Raw genomic sequence first — 19,099 nt, forward strand, 5'->3', positions numbered from 1 at the left:
ATTACTTCCTATCCATTTAATTTCAAGTTTTGAGGTTCACCTTCTGTACGTTCCTCTTACATCACCCTCTGTCGCCTTATGTAGCTCCTTTATCCTAGTTTGAGTTCTAATTTCTAATCCCTGGATTATTGCAGTGGCATTTATGTAATTTTTTTGCCTCTAGTATTTCTCTTGTCAGTCCGCCATTCTGTTCAGTGCCAGCTTTTTCTCTTTTTAAAGCACACACTTCAGCTGTGCCATTCTGTTCAGATGCCTTCTCTGGTCCCTGTTGCTTACTGAGTGCAGACTTAGGCGGGCTCTCTAGTCCCTTTAAAAGTCTGTCTTTATTTCCGAGTATTAGTTCCCTAGACATGTCTCCTTTAGCTGAAGCATAATAACTTGAGATTCCCCGAAGTGTTTTCCCTAAGTGCTTATTCTCTTTTTCTTCCCCTCTTTATGAAAAACCGAACTGAGTCGGGATGCTCTCACACTCTTTTCTGCTCATCAGAGCTTGATTTCTCCTCGCGAGTCTTGCTTCAGAGTCCGCCTTCTTTTTGAAAACTTGCAAACCCCACATGGGCAGAATCTGCACGCCAGTTCCTTTGTACCATTTTTTGATACTTTACTGAGTCTTGCAGTTCTTTTTTCTCTCTGGTGTCTTCTATTAGAGTGTGTCTGTTTAAATCATCTTTGTATCCTGTGTGACACTTCTGCTTACTTTTGTATCTCTCTTTATATCTTGGCTTATCTTTGTGTCTTCTGTAATACCTACACACACTAGCGTGCAATAGACGAGTTTAACAGATATATCTAAACACTGGTAAAAATCATATTGGAAAGGATAATTCAGATAAGCGATCAGAGGAGTAATATATTAAGGGATAAACTTTCTGGAATAATACACATAATTATATATAAGATAGCCGAAGTACATAATCAAATTGAATATAGTTAACAACTAAAATGAATGTTTTGTTTTAATATTTCCAACTTATTAGACTTCTGAGCATCTCTTTTCGGTAAGCAATCATTTAGTGATATTAGTAGTGATCTTCCATAAACCTTAGTCTCTCCCAAAGTTTTTCTGTTGAAGACTTTAAAGCAAACAAGTCTAGAAAAAAAAGAAGCATGTTTGTTTTGTGATTCTGGAATCACTAAGGTTCAGCTTGTTTTGAAACCAGTGAAAAGGTCATTTACCTGTGTACAGTGATGGCAGTGCATATTAAAAAGTAAGGATTCTATGTTTGTATTTAACTTACTTTCTCTTCAAAATTTATAACAGTGTGGATGTTTAATACTTTTATTCAGTTTACATTAAGGCAACAGCTACAGATGGAAAATATGAGTAGAAACAGGTAGAAAATAGATGAAAAATACAATTGCGCATGTTGTTTGCCAAGTATACTAATGTACAAGTTTCAATGGTTGTATATAAACTTCTTTTGTTTTTAGGAAAAAGTTCAGAAAAAAAGTTATAGGCAACTGAAGACTACTTTTGTTAATGTTACTTCTGAATGCCCACTGTAAGTAATTTTTCATAGATCTTGCAGTTTTCTTCATATACGAAGAATATTTATTATATAATGAAGTTAATATTTCTCTTCATTTTTACAGGAATGATGTTTACAATTTTAACTTGAATGGCGCTGATGAGCCTATTATAAAACTTGGAGTAAGCTAGAAATCAGTATTTTGTATTGGTTATTCAGTATTTATTTTGTATTCACTATATTGTTATTACAGTGTATGTTTTTTGGTTTCCGTTCTCTCGTAGATATGCTTTAAAGTATGTTTAAATACTTTAAAACTTCTTTTGTACCAACTTAGGCATATTTGGTTTCCTTTAAAACCTTTTGGCCTGAAGTAGAGAAAAATGAGTAATTAGGACATGGGAGTGGGGACTCACCCTACTACTTCAAGAACATCGCTTTGCTTCTTGATACAAGACATTTTAAAACCATTACTCTTACTTATTTTTTTAATATATTTTTTATATATTATATTATATAATTATACATAATTATATATAATTATATATATTTTATATTATATTTATAATATATATTAAATAAATTATATTATATTTATATATATACAATATTTTTATATTTATAAATATATATATTATATATATATTATAAAATATATATATAATATATATATTTTAATATATTTTATAGTATTAACTTTCTTTTTATATATAAAAGTATTTTAGTAAGCTTAATTTAATTGATGCGTCTTACGATAGGAAGTGATAGAAACTAGAATTTATATGTTTATTTTTTAAAATGTATGTTTACCTTATTTTGACACTAAGAAAAAATTTTTAATGTTTATTCACAATCTAGATCCAGGAATTTCAAGCTGCAGCTACAGAAGCCTGTGTGGATAATTCAATAAAATTGTAGGTGTTTTTATTATAATCGGATAGATCAGAGTAAAATAAGTTTCTCAGCTGTTCTTTTTCTTCAGTATGTCCTCCCAGTTTGTGTGAGAGGCTCTACCATACTGAGAAGAAGGATGGGGAACGTTGTTGGTGGGACTGCCCCCTGACGTTCCTGACACTTCGGCCTTTACTCCTGAAACTGACATGTGCGTCCTCTGCACTTGTCATGTTAGCTGTGCATGTCCGATGATGAAGCTGGAGGGACTCAGTCCTTCATCCAACCTTGTTATTTTTATAATGAACCGAGGTCAGAGAGGATGAGCGATTGGCCAGAATTATACAGTGAGCTAGTGAAAGAGTAAGGCTGAAGACCCGTGTCTAGCTGTTCGGTGCATGTTACCTTAAGGAAAAAGTAATTAAATTAAAATTAATGCATCTTTTTGTTTAAGGATAGGTTTGAGGAATCATGATGAACTTGAATCTTCTCTCAAAACAAAAGATAAAAAAGTAAGTTACAATATCCTAATGTGTCCGTTAAGAACTTTATTTTAAAAAATAATTTTCTGGGGCACCTGGGTGGCTCAGTCGGTTGAGTGTCCAGCTCTTCGTTTTGGCTCAGGTCATGATCTCACGGTTTGAGATCGAGCTCTGCGCTGACAGCACAGAGCCTGCTTGGGATTCTCTCTCTACTCCTCCCCCCGCGTATGCACACCCTCTCTCTCAAGATAAATACTTAAACAAAAATTTCCTGTGCCAGAGATGATCACAGATCTAGAAAACAAAAATATTTGGGTTTTTCCCCCTCTATTAGACTGTTCATGTGCCCACTATGACTCTGTTATGGTCTCCGAGCTATTTGTAAGTCATCTACTAACAGAAGATATGATAGCTTTAGTTACTTTCTTTGATGGCATCAGCTCGTGTCTGTGTGGAAGTAAGCTGTTTTAACTTTCAAACAACAACAAAATAGGAATCTCAGTCTCTGATCTGGGTTTCTGGGTGATTTGTTTGTCTGGATATGTGTTCTTAATGCCAGGTACATTAGTATGCTAAAAAATTAAGTTAGTTTTTCTGTTGCTTGGGTCGTTTCTGTTTTTTTGTTTTTTAGCTTAACTTTAAAAAAATTTTTTTTACATTTATTTATTTTTTATTTTTATTTTTTTTAACGTTTATTTATTTTTGAGACAGAGAGAGACAGAGCATGAACAGGGGAAGGGCAGAGAGAGAGGGAGACACAGAATCTGAAACGGGCTCCAGGCTCTGAGCTGTCAGCACAGAACCCGACGTGGGGCTTGAACTCACGGATCGTGAGATCATGACCTGAGCCAAAGTCAGACACTTAACCGACTGAGCCACCCAGGCGCCCCTACATTTATTTATTTTTGAAAGACAGACAAGCACAGGTGGGTGAGGGGCAGAGAGAGAAAGAGACACAGAATCCGAAGCAGGCCCCAGGCTCTGAGCTGTCAGCACAGAGCCTGATGCGGGGTTCAAATCCACGAACTGTGAGATCATGAACTGAGCCAAAGTTGGATGCTAATCCAACTGAGCCACCCAGGCGCCCCTAGCTTAACTTACCTTTAATGGTATATAATGAGACACGTTTTCTTCATCTATTATATGGATTCTTTTTTTTTTTAATAGATTGTAGCAAATCATAAAAAGAAAAATCTCTTTAGTGATACTGACACAGAATACAGATGTGATGACAGCAAGACCGATGTTAGCTGGCTGAAGGAACCAAAATCAAAACCACAGCTGATAGACTATAGCAGAAATAAAAATGTGAAGAAACAGAAAAGTGGCAAATCAAGTAAGAAATGACTTCAGAGAAATATTGGAAATGATTTTACCATGTCAACTACTTAAAATGCTTTGTTGGCTGACAAGTATATCTGTACATTGTTAGTGTTGATAACTATGTAGTCTTATGAGTAGAAGAGTAAATACACCACGACACTACAGTGGTTTTGTTTTTTGTTTTCTTTTTAGTAATATGGTTGTGTAGAAATTATTTTTTTTTACTGGAGTCTTAAAGACAGAAAATGTGATTGTCGTATTCTTTGGTTCATGCATACTCTTCACCATTTGTCCACTCGTGGCCTGCTGTTCTACAATCGTTTAGCAATTATTGTGGATAGTGTGTTATTAAATACTCATGAACCCAACACTCTAAGCAAAAATCAAATCTTGGACATGCCATTTCCTGTCACAGCTAACACATGTACTTTTTAGGGATGCATATAAAAACATATTATAAGGAAAACCATTTTCTTGCGGAAATATTTTTGCCTAAATCTTCCACAGAATGTCTTCCCAGCATATGGCTTTTGCTTTGTCTCGTGAATCTCTTAAAGCAGTTGGATAAGAGTTTGAGGTATGGGTTTTTTGGCTAGACATATGGACCATTTTCCTAGCTTGTTTACTAAAACACAGAGATTTTATATATTCCATTTTTAAAATAAGACCTTTTAAGTTGATATTTAAGAGAACCAGCCTTTACTTTATGTCAGGATAAATATAACCAATAGTAGCCTCTGTGTATGTGGGGGGTGGGGTGCATGACGGCGTAAACAGAAGTAAAAACAAAAACCTGGAAATGAAGCTTGGCACGCATTGGTGAATGAGGCTGAATCTTGAAAAGAGATGAGGCCTGTCATCTCCGCCAAGACGAGAAGCAGCAGAATCATCTTAATACGAGAGAGAGAGAGAGAGAGAGAGAGAGAGAGAGAAGTCTGAGACAGCAGCATGTGCTGGTGCGGGGAGTGCAGTGGGGGCGGGGGGTGGGGGGTGGCCAGAGCCCAGACAGGACCTGTGAGAAGAGGCCGAAAGATGCACCGCACCTGCTCTGGGCAGCGGCGTGGTATCAGCCAGGAGCTGATAAAAGTCACATGCTCTCAGGGAGTTTATACTCATTTGTAACATCTTGAGACACTCAAGGTTAGAGTACTGTAATCAGTACAGACTTTAAAAAAAAATTGGACTTCTGAGTGAATGGTTTTGTTTAAACGGCTGCATGTCTGCAAGTCACATGTAGGGACTGGCTTATCGCCAGGATTGGAAGACCTTTCTCCCAGAACTTCATTGCTTCCTTGGCTTGGATAGTCCCATTTCTTAGGCTTCAGAGAATATTCAGAAAGTTGATTGTGCCTGAAAGGCAAAAAAAGGAATAGGGACTAAAGCTACTCTCAGGAAATATGGATGAATCTTAGAAACAATGAGGGGCGAAAAATAAAGCACACCGTAGAATATTACATAGGAGAGGATACTGTTTTATAAAGTTCATTATATTGTTTAGGGATACATATCTGTGAAGTAAAACTTTATTTTTTTTAAGACCAAATGAATGAGAAACAATTCACGATAATGAAAATACTCCCTTTTGGCAGAGGGGATATTGAGCCTCAGAGAGAGTACACATAAATAGATAACATCATTATCCATAATCTAGCTTTTAAATTGATAGATGCATAGGTGTTCACTTTATAACTCACATTCCCTCTTCTCACGCATGTTGAAGAAGTTTCATAGTGTAAAGGAGAAAAGAAATTGGTCATTTATATCCTACCAAACACTACAAAGTTATCGATGTCAGTTTAGCCTCAAATCATCTCGAAATTCAAATTTTTGAATGAATTTAAATATGTATTCTTGTTATGATTTTAACTTCTATGCAGAAATATTCTAATAAATTTTAATACCAGTTCTAATCTATTTGAAAAATGTAACTTTATTTTCTTGCATTGCAGGACCATCATTGGAAAGGGGACAACCAAGATCTAAAATGGTAAAACCAAGACGTTGGTGTTCAAACATCCCTTGAAAATTATTTTTCTCCTAGCATGTAAAAAACCTCATTTTTCATGTTATAATTTTATCCTTGTTGTTACTTGTTTCTCCATAATTGTTCTAGCCTTTGCATGCATACTCTTACTTTCTGCCTTTTTGAATCATGTTGGCCTGTTTTAGGTCTATTTTATTTTGTGATTCTAGTACCTATAGCTGTTCCTCTTTTTTCCTCTCTTTCTCTTTTTTATGTAAGTTAGGTAATAGATATACCAGACCCCGCAGAGCTTTGGTGATAGGAATAAAAAAGGTGATGGGGAAGTTATTTGGACGGAAGGATAAAATCCAGTATTTTTAAAATATTAATCAGGAATTTTATAAAATACAAATATTTTATGTATTGTCACAGGGCCAAGTTTATAGCAAATAGCTTGTATTTCTTACATCTCACATATTGACCTACTAATTCAAAAATTTTTCTCCTAAAGACACCCAACAAAAACACCACCAAAAAGGTAGAGGAGACAGTTCCAGATGGGAGAACCAGACTTCCACGAAGAGCGGCAAAAACCAAAAAAAATTACAAAGATCTCTCAAATTCAGAATCAGAGAGTGAACAAGAATTTTCACATTCATTTAAAGAGAAATTGCTAGTCAAGGTAAGTAAATAGATATAATTCAGATTAAAAATTTCTAAAAAGCCTGTTAAAATACTAAATAGAGAATGTATTTTTACAGAAATGTCGAATTTGTCACATTTTAAGATTGAACCTTCTATATGAGAAATGTTATATGCTAAAAATTGATCTTTACGCAGTATGTTAAAATGTGTGATAAGTTGGCATTAGTGTTACAAAACAGATGTTTGACTCTAGTAAAATTAGAACTTTAAGATAACATTTTTGAATTAGAAAAGGGCTTGAATTTTTCCAAATTATACGTCAGAAAAGTGCAGACTGTTGGAAAGCTGTGACTCTTTCTGTTGAATGGAAGCAAAAATACTAGATCTGAGGTTCTTCCCACACACTGCCCACCTGTGTCTATCCTTGACTTCTTTCTGTCTCTTAATGTTACAGACATATCCCCAGCCGTCTGTGCTTGAAAGCTTTTTTAACAAAGTCAAAAAAGAAAAAAAGAAAAATAGTGCTTATAGTTTGCCAGGTGCTATTCTAAGTACTTTATAGATTTAACTTCTTAAAATCTCTTAAGTACCATAGGTGACTAGTACTATTATTGACATCTCATTTTACAAATGAGAAATTGAGGCTCAGAGAGATGAAGGAACTTGCCCAAGGTCACACAGCTAGGAGGTGGTAAAACAAAGGTTTGAACCCAAAGAGTCTGGCACTGAAGGTAGGTCTGATCATTACACTGTTCTGACTGATGGCACATAATTAAAGTTGTACCTCCCTTTGTTTGTAACCTTGTTATTCTTTACTTGGAAGACTTTAAGGACTTCATAACTTACGTCTGCATTTTCTATCACTTCTTACTTTAATTTACTCTCCATGTAGTCAGATGAGTCTTCCCAAGCTCCCTGTCGTCATCTCCCTCTTCAAAGAAAAACGCTGACAGTCTCTATGTGGTCAGTGCAGCAGAATACCTTTGCAATCTCATTTCCCCTGCTCCCCGGTGTATGCTCAGAGCTGAAACAGCCAGATGGGCTAACCTGGGACTCCCACACTAGACTGTGCAGCTCCAGCCCCTGCACCCTGTCGGGGGGGGGGGGGAGGGGTCTCCCCTCACCGTCTTCACTATACCTCCCGAGCACGTCAAGTACCATGAAATCCAGGAACTGTTTCTAGTTTCCCTAAACTGGATATAACCTCCTTACAGTGCTTTATTTGCATTTCTTAGGATATTATAGTCCATGTATATTTTCCTATGAATTTGTCATATGCCTTCTACACGCAGAAAGTCCTTCAGTACTCATGTTGAAGCCCCTGTTGTGCTCGTGTATAGTAATAGAAGATATTTGATATTTCAGCATAATTTGTTTTATGCGTCCAAGTATAAATTTCTTGCATTCAAGTATAATTTAAAACTTATCAATACAATTAGGAGGAAAATATCCATTCCAGAAGCAAAACCATAAAGCTGCCAAAGAAACAGAAGAAAGCCTTCTCTGCCGAATCACAGAAGGATATATCAAAAGAATGGAAAAATTCGTCTCTACTAAAAGATGCCGTAAGAGATAATAGCCTTGGCTTATCTCCTGTATCTTTATCTGGGAGCCCATCATCTATAGAAGTCATGAGAGGTCAGTATCATTTTTTTCTTTTAAATATTCAACAAGTTTCTATTATAACTCTGTGAAAACAGAGTTTGAAGATTAATCTTAAATATGTGCCTCAAAATTATAGGTAGTCAAACTTCATTTTGTGAACTAGTTAATGCTAGTAACTTAGTCTTTGCTAAGTAGACATGGCAACGGTGTCACTACGACACTCAAGGTTTTCATGGGAGGACGTTAAAGACCAAATGGTTCAATGTGGAAAATACTTAATGTATGTTTACAAATTGTAATGTGAAAGCTTAAATCAACTTTTAGGTTTTTAATCCCCAGACACATTTAATGTGAAAATAATGATGGGGATTTCTACTTTTTCTCTTTTACATTTCATTGACAAAAAAGTCTGCAAGGAACATCCTAGTCATACCGTGGACCCATAGTGGATTATTTTTGAGGTTTGCTTTTATTGAAAGACAACTGACAAAGAAAAATTCATATTCTTTGGAGCTCTGGTACACACACACACACACACACACACACACACACACACACACACACACACACTTTTCTAATATAGTAACTATAAGTTTGCACTTTTTTTCTGTTCCTTTTAAGGATATTTTAAAGCATTTCCAAGTATCCATAAGTTAATATATACTTCCTCCAAAGTAGCTATTTTGTTCTTTACTAGAATATTTTCTCAGCGCCCAGGACCACTGACATCTCCGATAACCGCACACTGTAACAGAGACGCACATGCCCTGATTTTATCTGAAAACTAAGAGTCCATTTATACTAAGACTTATTTCAGCCATGAATTTCCTCACCTATATATGAAGGATTTAGATAAGATGATTTCCCAAGCCATCTCCAACCAGAAAATTCTGTGACTTTATAACAGTTCTGGCTGTGATGTCAAAATACTCAAGATAATGCTTAGGTTGATCATTACGGTGCAGCTCATACTATAGATATTTTTGTTTGAGCTTTTGAAAGTTCTTATACTTACATCTTAAATGGAGCCATTAATATTTTTCTAAGCCTTACAAATCAAATGATTTTAATATAAATTAAATTTATTAGAAATTTATCTTTTTAAATACAAAGAAGATGAGGATTTGATAAATCATTGTAGTCTTAGAGTTTAACATCTTACTATTTCCAAAGCAGACATCAATGATAATACCTGTCATCTGTGTTTTGTGAGGCAATATAGGTATAGAGAAAATAACAGAGAAGGATTTTACTCAGGATTATGACTGTATAACAAAATCCATATCACCTTATCTGAAAACTTCATCACCTGAATCTTTAAACAGTAAATATAGAGTCGGAGGTCCAGCAAAGTCACCTAAAAACAGTGACAAAAATGTATGTGCACAAGAACGTTGCTCACCAATTCCACGATCCTTCTTGTTGGTAAGAATATACGCGATTTTCCTCCTTTATCAGATCTATCTGAAGTGGGGAAATCATTTCCCTCTAATTTTAATCAAGTACACATTGCTTGTCCACCTAACTTAGGGTTCTGGGTTTGGTCTGTGGGACAAGAATAACGTACTGGTAAGTAGAACGGCCTCTGTGAGATTGACAGACTAATTAGCTGTCCAGGAGGAAGGGTGTGGTGGCGTGAGAAGTAGCGAGTGTGTCTCTTCTCAAGGAATGATCACTTCAGCAGAGGCACTGCTCACTCGTCTATGCATCAAAACCACATAGTTCATGAATGAGTGAATATTAAGATGAACAGAGTTAGTGATACGGTAGAAAATTCTTCATTCTTCTTCTCTTGTGTATTGTTACGTGTACCACTTCTTCCTAACGTGTAGGTATGTTCAAAGTGTTGTAAAAAGACATTAAAGATAGGAATCAATTATGGTCAAAGTGAGGTTAAAATACTATGCCTACAGAGAAGAGTTGTAAGTTGTGGATACTTCGGTACCAGTTTAAAACCCACCCCACTGCCATCCCCTTTTGACTTGGGTTGTGTAGATGGCTTAATTTGGAGAATTTTATAGTTCTCTATAGGTCTCTCTATAAAGTTATAGAACTGATTGCCAAGATAGTATAACTGGGTATAGCTGAAAGAGTTCTGAGTGAGACAGAACTGCATTTAAATACTTGCTAGCTGTGTAACATTTTACAAGCTAATGAAGCCCGCTCTACCTCAGTTTTCTCATCTGTACAGTAGGGTTGTGAAAAATTAGTCTGATTGTACAAGCAGAATACCTGATACGTAGTAAGTACCCAGATACGTTATTCTCTTGATACGTGTGGACCTCCATATACGGACATGGAATTAACGAGAGTTCAGTGTACCCACAGCCCAGATAGGAGACCTCTGATAAAGCCAAACTCTGTCCTATCACTTTGAACCGAATATTTGTATTTCTGCAGGATTTTAAGGTCCTTTTATTCTGTTTAGTAGTTTTCACAGAGCATTTTTCTAACCAAATCTCTTATGAAACCTCCAGTGTGCCAAACAAGTAACAGTGGAGCTACACCATGTAAAGCAGACAGGTCTAAGCCCCCCTCCTGGGTAACTCCCAAAGCACCTTTGCAAGGCTCGCAATTGCAGAACACCAGTTTTCCACTAGGTCACCATCCCATGGTCCTTTGCTGTACCATCCTTCGTGTCCCTGAACCCTTTAATCCCTCCAGTGTCCCTCCCGTCTTGCAAATCTCAAAACGTAGGGGATTCCCTGCCCACTTTTCTTTCAGGCTACGCTGTACTAGTCAGAATTTTAATTGTTACATATTCATCGGCCATTTGTTTCCCGTTGACTGTTGACTCTGAGATATTAGAAATTTGCTATATAAATTAGTTCTGTCAGCTTATACTCTCCGACACTCTCTGTGATAGTGGCAGTTTTCTCTACAGTTTTAACCGTTACCAGATGTTCTGTTTGTGATCACCAATCTGATGTGTAGTGTATAACTTTGATTTGCATTTTACCGATTAAAAACATCAGTGAGTACTTCATGTTTTTTGGCCATTTTGTGAATTGCCTTTTTTTGCTAATTTTTAATTGTTTGACTTTTTTTTTTATAGACTTGTAGTTCTTAAAATAGTCTAGATATTCTAAATTGCTTATGTATGTGCAGTGCAAACATTCTTTTTCCAGTAGCTATAATTTCACTTAAATGAAAAAAAATTTCCATATGACAAAACTTGTTATAATGGAATTTACCAGAGTCTTTCTGTGATCAAGAAATCCCTCAGCTATGGTCATATTTTCCTTTCTTGTAAAAATGTTAGTTTTAACTTCTAGGTTTTCAGTCTTTCTCGGGCATTAGTGCAGCATCATACATGAAGTGCCTTCCTTTGTCCATCGTTCGTAATGCTAATCTGGGCACAGCCTAGGCAACCTGGAGGGCCAACTGCTGGGCACTGTTCCGTGTGACTGGCCAGTCTGTCTCTGTGCTAATGCCCCATTGCTGTCGTTGGTATAGACTTTAACACTTGCAGGCTGTTTCACCAACCCTGCCCCTCTCATTCTTTTACTTAAAATCTTCATGGCCCTTGAATCATCCATGTAAATTTTGGAATTACTTTGTTCAAGGGAAGAATGCCATTTCCTAGTATTGATACTGGGTGCTTTCTCACCCATATATTTTTCTTTCTACATTTTGGTGTTATTGCCAAAAAATGATGCCAGATCTTCCACAAAGAAAATTAATTCCTGTATTTTATGGATTTTCTTTTTGCTGTACTAAAAAAAAACCTTAAAATTTTTTTCTGGGCTTTTAATGTTTTTGCTTTGTATAGAAACACTATGGATTTTTATATCTCCACCTACCTTCACTAATTTTGTCATAATTCCCTGCCTAGGTTCTCTTGGATTCTGGATATAGACAGTTACTCATGATAACTTGTGTATTTCCCATTCCAGTCCTTATACTTAAGTTTCTTATTGTTAAGGTGACTGTGACCTCTGGGGAAATGTTAAATAAATGCCATACTAGCAGACACACTTACCCATCGTTTTTGGTAGATACTTATCAAATTAACGTTGTAGTTGTCCAAGGACTTTTTCCCTTTTTGTTATAAATGGGTGTTGAGTTTTAGCAGCGAATGAATTATTCCCTCGAAATATAAGTAGTTTTGGTTGAATATTGTTGTGGTTTTGTTTTGGGCTTTAAATAATTTTCTAATTTCCTCTGGGTTTCTGTAGGTCTTGCTCATTCATAGCCCAGGCATACTCCAATTTATAATACTGTTGTGCATAGAAAAAATAATAAGTTCCGTGGTGCTTACATAAGAAACACATAATTTTCCACCAGCTATTCAGATGGAAACACAGTTTGGGAAAAAACAGTATATCAAAGTTGAACTTGCACGTAACAAAGAAGATCACATACAGGAGCAATAGAGGTTTGAAGGACACTATAGCCATCAGACTTAAACTAAGATGGTTCTTATAAGAATCAGACTACTGGCCCTAAACAATTAATATATTTTAAATATTTTTCAACGGTTATTACTTGAAAATCTGATGTTTAAAGTATTTCCATGTTTAAAGATCATGGAAAAAAGTTGAAATTTTTGAAATGAGAAGTTGTCAGTTCTCAGATAGTGAAGATATAGTTGCTGAGCCACTGACATGTATTTGTAATGGGGACTTTCTGGTTTCACGATTATTTAGGAATCGGTTGAACTTCGTGCCACTACCACAGTCCATAGCCCATCAACAAAAATATTTTTAATAATCTGTAAGACACAGAACGGTAAATGCAAAATTTTACAGCTTGGCGGAGGAGGGCTGGGAAGGGACCTAAACAAAAGTATCTGAAAAAAGAATGGACGATTGCAAATTGACTTGCTTTAGGGTTTGAGAAGGATGATCAAAGGTGAAGCCAAGAGGACTTACAGAATTTTTCCCCCCAATTTCTAATACCTGTTTTAGGGAAATCATTCCGCGTCTCCACTATCTATGTCTAGTGAAGGAAGAGAGCAAATACGGTGCGACATTCCTTGTGACTCTACTCATGTATCAGGTTTGTAGTCACAGCATTGCTTTAAAAACAACATTGTTGAACTACTATGCAATTTCACTTTCTAAAGGAATTACATTTTAAGTCATACCATTTATTCAATGTGGCTAATGTCAAATTGAAAATAAGCTGGAGAGAATTTAATGTACAGCTGCCTAAAACAATGCAAACAAATAACTGAAAGGCTTTTTTAATAAAAGCAAGAAAATTATTAGGTTATTTTTGATCAAGATTGTAGCGCTATTGTTTTTTAACTGTTCCTAAGGCCCCACACAGCATTTTAGTCGCAAACGAATGTACATAGAAGAAGATAATCTAAGTAATGCTGATGTAGTAGAAGAGGAGGAGGAAGGGAGAGTATACTTGCTTCCCAAAAAACTATCCAGAACTGAAGACACAGACAATCACACTTATAAAGGTAGGTAGATCAAATGCCTGTGTCAAAATGCAATTAGTTGTGGAAGATGGTTTTTGAGATCTTAAATGATACACACACACACACACAAAATCCCCTTTGTAAAGAGAACTTTGGATAAGTCTCATAAGGATGATGCTCTATCACCAAGTTCACTTTATGTGAATAATATAGTTAGTAAGGGTCTTTGTGCCCTAAATCTTCTTTTTAATTCTATTACTGATTACCACGTTTTACTAGAATGTAAATTTACAGATACATTGGTATGTCACTAAATATTTGGTTATTAACATGGAAATAGTTAAAAAAATAACCATTCCATTTCACCGTTAACATTTTTGCCTCAATACCCATGCCAAGAGGATTTTTTAGAAATGAAAATATTTTTAACTACCTTTTATGTCATATTATTAGATCACACATAGAATCTGAAAATAAGATTTTTGTCCTCAGCCTCATGACAAGTAAGGCTAAATTTGTAATAATGCATATCTTCAGCTGATTGTCTCCATTTTTTAGTATCTGAAAGTATATCTCCGTTATCAACAAATGACTTGTCTCTTCCTGCGGAGAGCTGGGAAAGTGAAATTTCAGGTGTGGGGATGATGTGTGAGAAGCTCAATACAGAATTTAGGAGGAAATTTCATGTAAGTTACCATTCTTTAAATGACAATTTTATACCCAATAAAATAATATGCCACCTGTCTACTAGACGAGCAGCTCGTTTGATCCTTTGGCAACAACACACCCGTTTAGGAACTCGCTTTTCCTCACGGACTGGTGAGAAGCGGAGTGATTTGTCTTCTAAGCCTGGTTTCTCTTCTCAAGTCTGTGCATTTTCCATAGTCTTTCTTTTCCTAGATTCTTTATTTTCCTTTTCAGTTTACCATTTTGACCCTTCCGTGCTTTTTCTTTTGGTCTGAACAATTTTCTTTCCGTGCCTCATGTTTTCGTTGCGCGGAGATGACAGCTAGCAAGGTTGCTGCAGTCGAGGAGGAAGCCAGAGGAATCCTCTCGCACTGCTTTACCAGGTCACTGCTCGTGGAGCCTTAGCCACTGAGGCTCCAGTGAGGTGATGTTTGCAAAAATACTTTCTAAAACAATCAACTCTTGTTTTCTCCACCTACCTCTTTATCTCACATGCCTGTGCTGGGAATACTTGTCTTCGCCTCCTGTTAACCCGTGTGGAAAAACACCTTTTATCATCAGCCCCTCTCTTGTCCTTGTCCTTCGTCTGAAATAAGATTCTGTATATTTTAATTATCAAAGGACAACCTATAAACAGAGAAGCCGCCCTGATTTATGTCTATCTGTTCTGTTCTGCATCTGGCTAGATCCAGCAAATATATGTTTTTGTGGAAGACAGTCATTCTGAGTGTGAATTTGGGCTTTGTTCCTGAAGAGAATTATAATCACTAGCGTTTTTATAAACAGAGTGTGGTGTCCTTATGGAAACAATGATCAATTCAATCCTTAGAATTTTCTTGATGGAACCAGACACTGCCCTGACTGAGCTTTTTTATTAACACTTCAGTTTAAATCACCAAGTTTTTCATTTTTTACTTCTCTGAGTTTTTCTTAGTCATTTGCATGGTAAAGGCTTTGTTATTAACAGTCTTGGTTAAATTATTATTTTGTGAAGAGTTTTCAAGTTAAAAATGTGTTTTTCAGATCCGCCAAAAAATGATGGATTATTTTGCAAAGCAGTCTTGGAAAACAGCTCAACAACATCTGACCAACATGAACCATCAGATTCAGGAGTACAGGTCTGTACTAAAAGCCTTTTTTGCAGTCTTCTGAATGCTATGGTTTAAAATTTTTTTTCATTTTGTTTCCTTAATAGGATCAAAAAACTCGATAAATTCCAATTCATCATCATAGAGGAGCTGGAGAATTTTGAAAAAGATTCACAGTCTTTAAAAGATTTGGAGAAGGAATTTGTGGTTTGTGCTTTTAAGAATTTTTTTTTAAAGAGCCACACTCAGGAAAACTTCTGTTAATTTTGTTCTTTAGAAAATTGTTTTAGGGGTGCCTGGGTGGCTCAGTCAGTGAAGCGTCTGACTTTGGCTCAGGTCATGATCTCATGGAGCATGAGTTCGGGCCCCACACCGGGCCCTGTGCAGGCCTGCTTCGGATTCTGTGTCTCCCATTCACTCTCTCTCTCTCTCTCAAAAAATAAACATTAAACATTAAAAACAATAGTTTTAGGTTTCATATACACACACTTAGAGACTGAAGCTTATGATGAGCACCTTTGATAATATGGGGGAAACCCTGAGACAGTGTATGACATCTAGAATATGCTCAGCATCTAGCCAAGTTTATTTAAACTAGGAATAGGAACATAGGAATTCTGCAAGTTTTATTTTTTTGTATTTTTAAATGTAGGAATTGGGGGAGAAGATACTTCAGAAGTACAGTGCCTATCAAAAAAGTGAGCTGCAGAGGTTGGTGTGGCATTCTTAATGACTATGACCTACATACACTTTCAATTTTTAAATATAAACGTCATTGCAATATTATAGCAATTCAAAAGTGACTTCCTCTGCTAGGCTTCACCACTTGAGAGCGTCACTGGACAAAAATGTCTTCTACAACACTGATTACGAAGACGCCGTGTTTACATCTGAGGTACAAGCTTTTTTACACTCCCATAATCGATACAGCTTCGCTGTGAAAATGTGACGGTAAACGTCATGGGTGCAATGCTGCTTTGCAGATGTGCTCGATGAAGGAGGACATGAAGGTGCTGCAGGAACAGCTTCTGAAGGACACGGTGGGTCGGCTGCCCCCTGGGGTTCACGTGCTTCCGTCTCTCGTAGCGGCGACTTCTCCCACAGCCTTTTCTCCTGTGGGGATGGAGAGAGGCTTTCAGCCCAGTGGGTTGAGTTCTCTAAACTGGAATAATGGGAGCAAGTCGAGAGTACGATAGTCACAGAGGTGATTTGAATGAGTCCCTCCTAAGGGAGTATCGGTTCGGAAATGTTTACATGAGCTGAGAGCGTAACTTCTTTGTTCTTTGTTCTGTACCCGGCAGCAGGCCTGTGCCTTCTGAAGAAGGTGTGCCAGGACAGAGCCCCCAGAATCGCTGTCTGCTTGGACAGCAGGACTCCGTTAACTTAGATTGGAGGATGGAAGTAGTGGACTTTGACCCAGAGGTCTAGTAGCCCAGCAGCTGCTTTCTGGGGGAAAAGACCCTTGGCGGGGAGGGGAGGGGCCCAAAGGCACTGCTCTCAACGATGGCAGACATTTTCCATGTAGACTTGAAGACTTCCTGTACACAGAGCACTAGTGTACTTGCTCCATTAATAGAACCCCAGCAGACTGTTGTGGCGAAGACGGTCTGGAGGGGAGCAGTCTAGAAAGAAATGTCAACAGCAGTTTGGGCTTTAAAAGACCGGATCTCTGTGTTGAGCCCTGAACTCCGGAGACACCTAGCAATAGATCCTGGGGGGCTAGACAGAATGAGCGCTGATACAAAATACCTTTAGGAAAGGGGTTGTTTTGAAAAGAATCCCTAATAACAGCTAGCTTTTTTCTTTCCGTTTGATGGTTTTATAGTGATCATTTAAAATCTAAGTGTGATTTCCCCCCCCCCCCCCCCGGCTATAGCAAGAAGAGGAGCTTCTCAACGTACGCAGAGGACTGATGTCATTATTCATGGCTCATGAAAGAAACGTTCATGTGTGATGTCTGGGTGTTAGCGATTAGTTGTAGCCACTTACCCCTTTTTGTGTGTACCAGGATATCCCACAGTGGCTCTACCGAGAGAAAAACAGACGTCACCCAGGCAAGAGTACCTTTGTAGGAGCCTCCAAATCCAAAGAAATTGTTGTCTTATGGATGAGAAAGAACCACTCTAACATGACTCCAGCCTCAAAAGACCTTTGTGTATATAGTACTGTTCTTTTTTTAGGGAGAAATTTTGGGAAAACCAAATAGTGAAAGGAATTTTGCTTGTTTCTGTAGGACTATGTATGTTGGACAGACAAATCTTACTGAGTTAACTATACTCACAAAACTAGTTTCTTTAATAAACTAAAACTTACCATAGAAAATGTACTTTTAAATGAATACAGTTTGGACTAAATATAAGGTATTACTAGTTCGGAGTATACTACATGCAATAAAAACTTGGCCCTGCTGAGAAGGGGGAGAAGCCTCTGATTTCAGATGCTTACCGGATTGTGAGTCGGTACTTCTGGCCCACTGCTGGAGAGTGTATTTATTCAGTTATGGCACCTGTATTAGAAGGCATTAAACAGCCTATAAGAGTTACTGTATTTTCTAAATATTTTAATTCCAGGTAGATACCTTAACTCCTAAGCATGCTCTTTTGACAAGTACTTTTTAAGCTCCTACTATTCACTATAATAATATTTTGCTAGAATATAAAAATACACTTAATGTATTAAAGTTGAAATAAATGCTGTGCCACTTGGATAAGGATTATAAATAAAATGTTATGAATCATTTCCCCATTTTACGAACATCGGATCAGACGAAACATCCTTGTACAATCAGACATCTGAAGTATGAAATTAAGCAGCCTCACTCACTATTTTAATGGTAGCAGAGAATTTTGCTACTACCAGCATTGAAGCAGCATGCTAGAAGTGGCTTTTCTCAGTCTGGACAAGCAGAGGCAAAGCCTTTCCGTCTTAGCTTTATTCCGTTACTGATAGGGTAGCAGGCATTTTATGGCACGAGACCGCGACAGCCGTCCAACAGTAAATCCTGCCAGGAGGAGTTGCCCTGCGAGACATGAGGGCTGCTCGCCTGACGACCCACCTCCCTGCGTACCTCCTCTGCGGCCACACTCACTGTACGTGGACGCCAGCCCGAGTGTGAGCTGTGAGCTGGCCAGTGCCAGTCGTGGCTCCCCCTCTGAAGCTCCGTTTCCAGCCTTCTTACCGCGCCGACCTTTGTCGCGTCTCTCCAGCTTGCTGTCTAGCGTGGTCTGGGCTGTTGACGCCACCACTGCTCCGCTAAGCCTGTTCCCTTCCTTGTCTGTCTTTGCTTCCTTACCTATTCTCGGCTCTTCAGTCGAAAAGAACTCTCTCCTCTCGCTGCGTCCGCTAATTCACACCCCTCATTCCACAACCTGAACGTCAGGACGGCACATTTCAAATGGCTGCTTGACAATCCTCACTTGCCCCTTTTAATTGGCTTTGCCTCTTTTCTGGAGTATCGTTGCATCTCAGTACCTCTGTCCTTCGTTCTTCCCCCTGTAGCTGAGGGCCTCACTTCCCACTTGCCCATCCTTTCTCCCTGAATTCTGACCTGTTACCTGCCAATACCGGCATTT

General features: G+C 37.6%; 1 protein-coding gene across 12 annotated transcripts in view; it reads left to right on the top strand.

Annotated features, from left to right (window-relative positions):
• The window catches only part of SYCP2 (synaptonemal complex protein 2), a 74,171-nt gene extending 55,905 nt beyond the window's left edge, over positions 1-18,266 (top strand). For 9 of the 12 annotated variants that reach the window (XM_042930506.1, XM_042930514.1, XM_042930510.1 and 6 more), the window contains 18 exons: positions 1,432-1,502; positions 1,594-1,651; positions 2,328-2,383; positions 2,815-2,872; positions 4,010-4,178; positions 6,115-6,152; positions 6,640-6,810; positions 8,213-8,411; positions 9,592-9,803; positions 13,289-13,379; positions 13,642-13,794; positions 14,311-14,438; positions 15,463-15,557; positions 15,635-15,734; positions 16,180-16,238; positions 16,344-16,422; positions 16,511-16,567; positions 17,404-18,266. In XM_042930506.1, the coding sequence (XP_042786440.1) occupies positions 1,432-1,502; positions 1,594-1,651; positions 2,328-2,383; positions 2,815-2,872; positions 4,010-4,178; positions 6,115-6,152; positions 6,640-6,810; positions 8,213-8,411; positions 9,592-9,803; positions 13,289-13,379; positions 13,642-13,794; positions 14,311-14,438; positions 15,463-15,557; positions 15,635-15,734; positions 16,180-16,238; positions 16,344-16,422; positions 16,511-16,567; positions 17,404-17,481 (1,872 nt within the window). In that variant the 3' untranslated portion in view covers positions 17,482-18,266. Of the gene's footprint in view, positions 1-1,431; positions 1,503-1,593; positions 1,652-2,327; positions 2,384-2,814; positions 2,873-4,009; positions 4,179-6,114; positions 6,153-6,639; positions 6,811-8,212; positions 8,412-9,591; positions 9,804-13,288; positions 13,380-13,641; positions 13,795-14,310; positions 14,439-15,462; positions 15,558-15,634; positions 15,735-16,179; positions 16,239-16,343; positions 16,423-16,510; positions 16,568-17,403 lie in introns of those variants that run through there. The other 3 variants (XM_042930513.1, XM_042930515.1, XM_042930518.1) reach the window with 2 other exon arrangements.
• Positions 18,267-19,099: the final 833 nt, after the last annotated feature.

This window comes from Panthera leo, chromosome A3 (genome assembly GCF_018350215.1).
Source record: "Panthera leo isolate Ple1 chromosome A3, P.leo_Ple1_pat1.1, whole genome shotgun sequence".
Taxonomy (NCBI): Eukaryota; Metazoa; Chordata; class Mammalia; order Carnivora; family Felidae; genus Panthera; species Panthera leo.